Consider the following 2713-nt stretch of genomic DNA (forward strand, 5'->3'; position numbering starts at 1 on the left):
GTAACAAGCTATGTGAATTGGGACGTAATGAGTCCAATCAAACTGAAAAGCAAAGTACATAGTTTAGACCATGATGTTTTTTTTTTTTTTGTGAAACTTTATTGCCAAATTTGAAACTAAGCCTAGGGTTTTTTTTAAGGAGCATACTTAGTTCAATTAGGGAGGATATTTCATTGGTTATGGAGGAAAGTTTTGGAAGGCTTTGGAACTTGGAAGAGCTTCCCTGTTTGTTTATTTTTTGAATGGATACGGTGATCATTTTTCTTTGCAATTGAGACTGTTGGTAGAATATGATTGGTTTATATGATATTGTATATGTAAAACTACCTTCCCACTTTCCCACTTTTTTGAGTAACTTAAAAAAGAAAAAAAAAAAAAAACTTACAAGTGGCCCTTTACCACAATGGTGGAAAAGTGTTAAGCCCTGACATAACGGCGTGAGTTTGAACCCATTTGTGACTAATCTAAAATTTAATCTAACAAAATCTATCGTTTGACCCAAAAAAAAAAAAAAAAAAAAAACCATAAACCCTACTATTTCATTTGATTATGTGGCATTATGTGTCCACACCTCACACATTCTTGCCTCCTCTTATCTTTCTTACATGAGCCCAAAAGGCCCAAGTTTTCATCAAAAGATTAGAAAGCCCAAGATTTCTAATTAACCTTTTGGCAGATCTCACTTAAACGGACCAAGGACATTTTAGTCAATATACCAACTAGGGTTTCTACATATATCCGTCTCCAGCATCGCCACTTCCGTTCCGCATAGATTAGGGTTTTTGCTCATTCGGTAACTCTCTGCTTAAGCCGTCGGCTTCCTCCACTCTCCTCGAACCAGCTCGAAAATGGCGGAACAGGTAGATCTCGATCTCTCTCTCTCTCTAACTTTTCCGTTTTCTCAATTCATCGTTTCGTACTTGTTTTTGTTGCAGACCGAGAAGGCTTTCTTGAAGCAGCCTAAGGTTTTCCTCAGGTAAACAATTGATTTCAAAATCTCACATTATTCAAGCTTTTTTTAGATCGGATTTGGTTCGTGTATTCGTTCATTTGCTTCTGCTGAAATCAAATGATTTTGTTTGTTTATTTATTTAATAACATAATATTAATAGGTATAATAAATGGAAATTATGAATTTTTGCAGCTCAAAGAAGACAGGGAAGGGAAAGAGGCCTGGAAAGGGAGGCAATCGCTTCTGGAAGAGTGTTGGGTTGGGATTCAAGACCCCCCGAGATGCTATCGAAGGTATATTTTACTGTTTACTTTTATGGTGGTTGTTATTCATTTTATTAGATATTTGCAATGTCAAGCATATGGGCTATGCTGTTTAATTATTATCCATGGACCCCTATTTGATCGAAATCGTGTAATCGGTACAAATTTATATTCTTTTTTAGGTTGAGATTAAAGTCGCAAACCTAAATGATGAATAATATCTTACAACTGTGATACTTCGTGTATTTTGATTTGATTGTAATATCGTCTCAGGCTCTCAGCTCATTTGCTTGTATGATTAATTAGAGATGCCATGAAATGCTTTGAGATTTATTGTTGCTTGTTGGCATTTGTCATGTACATTTAATGATGCAGTGAATTGAGTGATGTGGGGAGGCGAAGAACGCTTGAAGGGGTTTTGTTAACTGTAAATGGTACAATGACTTGTGATTTGAAGTTTGGTGGTCATCTTTTACATAAAAGAACTGCTTGCGTATAACTGCAGGAACATACATTGACAAGAAGTGCCCATTCACTGGCAACGTCTCCATCAGGGGTCGTATTCTCTCTGGTACTTGCCACAGTGCCAAGATGTCGAGGACTATTATCGTTCGTCGTAACTACCTGCATTATATTAAAAAGTACCAGAGGTGAGGCCAAATTACTATGACAAAGTGAAGTTTTCTTCTGTTTCTTAACAACAGGATAATTAATTTTTCACTTATTTGTAGATACGAGAAAAGGCACTCTAACATCCCAGCTCACGTTTCACCTTGCTTCCGTGTGAAAGAGGGAGATTATGTCATCATTGGGCAGTGCAGGTTAGATTTTATTCATGTTGCTCGTTAATTTCGTTGGAAACTGTTACTGATTGGTTTTTTAATGCTTTAGTTTGTTTACCATTAGTAGTCAATTTGTATTTTTGTTTAATCAGTGATTCTGTCTGAATTTTGTAGGCCATTGTCAAAGACAGTGAGGTTTAATGTGTTGAAGGTGACTCCAGCCGGTTCATCTGGAACTGGGAAGAAGGCATTCACTGGAATATGATTTTGCCGTTTCGGGCAGTATGTTAGTGTTACTTTTGTGCATGAAGTACATTTAGATTGAGCTACTCTTGACAGATGAACTGTTTTTTGGCATTTTATTTGCTTTTAAAATATTCATCATTCTAAGGTGAGTTTAAGGTTTTTGTTGAACCATTATCTTGAATTTTGCTATCCATATTCTCAGTTTATATTCATATTGTTGTGAATGTGTGGGTCTGCCAATTTAGTGCATTCAAACATATACTAGCTAGTCTAGTGTCGGTTGCCAATGGTTATTTGTTTAGAGGGGGTCAGAAGGGATTAGACATGATTGAAATTTTAATCCTTTACACCCCGTTTGGTTGGGTGGATGGTATAGGTTATATCCAATTAAAAGGGCCGAGTCCAATTCTCTGTTTGATGGTGTTAAACGTGTCGTGGACAGGATAGGTTAGGATAGGTTATGTGTGAAA

The 2713-nt window shown here is 36.6% G+C and overlaps 1 protein-coding gene across 1 annotated transcript; it reads left to right on the plus strand.

Moving 5' to 3' along the window:
• The first annotated feature begins 708 nt into the window (after positions 1-708).
• Positions 709-2455, plus strand: LOC103952464 (40S ribosomal protein S11). The gene is made up of 6 exons (XM_048580511.1): positions 709-860; positions 936-976; positions 1145-1245; positions 1721-1865; positions 1947-2036; positions 2172-2455. Exons 1-6 carry the CDS (start codon positions 849-851, stop codon positions 2260-2262), a joined length of 480 nt encoding a protein of 159 aa, XP_048436468.1. The 5' UTR covers positions 709-848; the 3' UTR covers positions 2263-2455.
• Positions 2456-2713: the final 258 nt, after the last annotated feature.

Source organism: the organism of the source record quoted next, unplaced genomic scaffold (genome assembly GCF_019419815.1).
Source record: "Pyrus x bretschneideri cultivar Hongxiangsu unplaced genomic scaffold, Pyrus_bretschneideri_v1 Contig15, whole genome shotgun sequence".
In the NCBI taxonomy this organism is placed as follows: domain Eukaryota; kingdom Viridiplantae; phylum Streptophyta; class Magnoliopsida; order Rosales; family Rosaceae; genus Pyrus; species Pyrus x bretschneideri.

Coding starts and splice junctions, on each gene's coding strand:
- LOC103952464 (XM_048580511.1), top strand. Junction 1,866..1,946: donor TATATTAAAAAGTACCAGAG/GTGAGGCCAAAT, acceptor ACTTATTTGTAG/ATACGAGAAAAGGCACTCTA. Junction 2,037..2,171: donor GTCATCATTGGGCAGTGCAG/GTTAGATTTTAT, acceptor TGAATTTTGTAG/GCCATTGTCAAAGACAGTGA.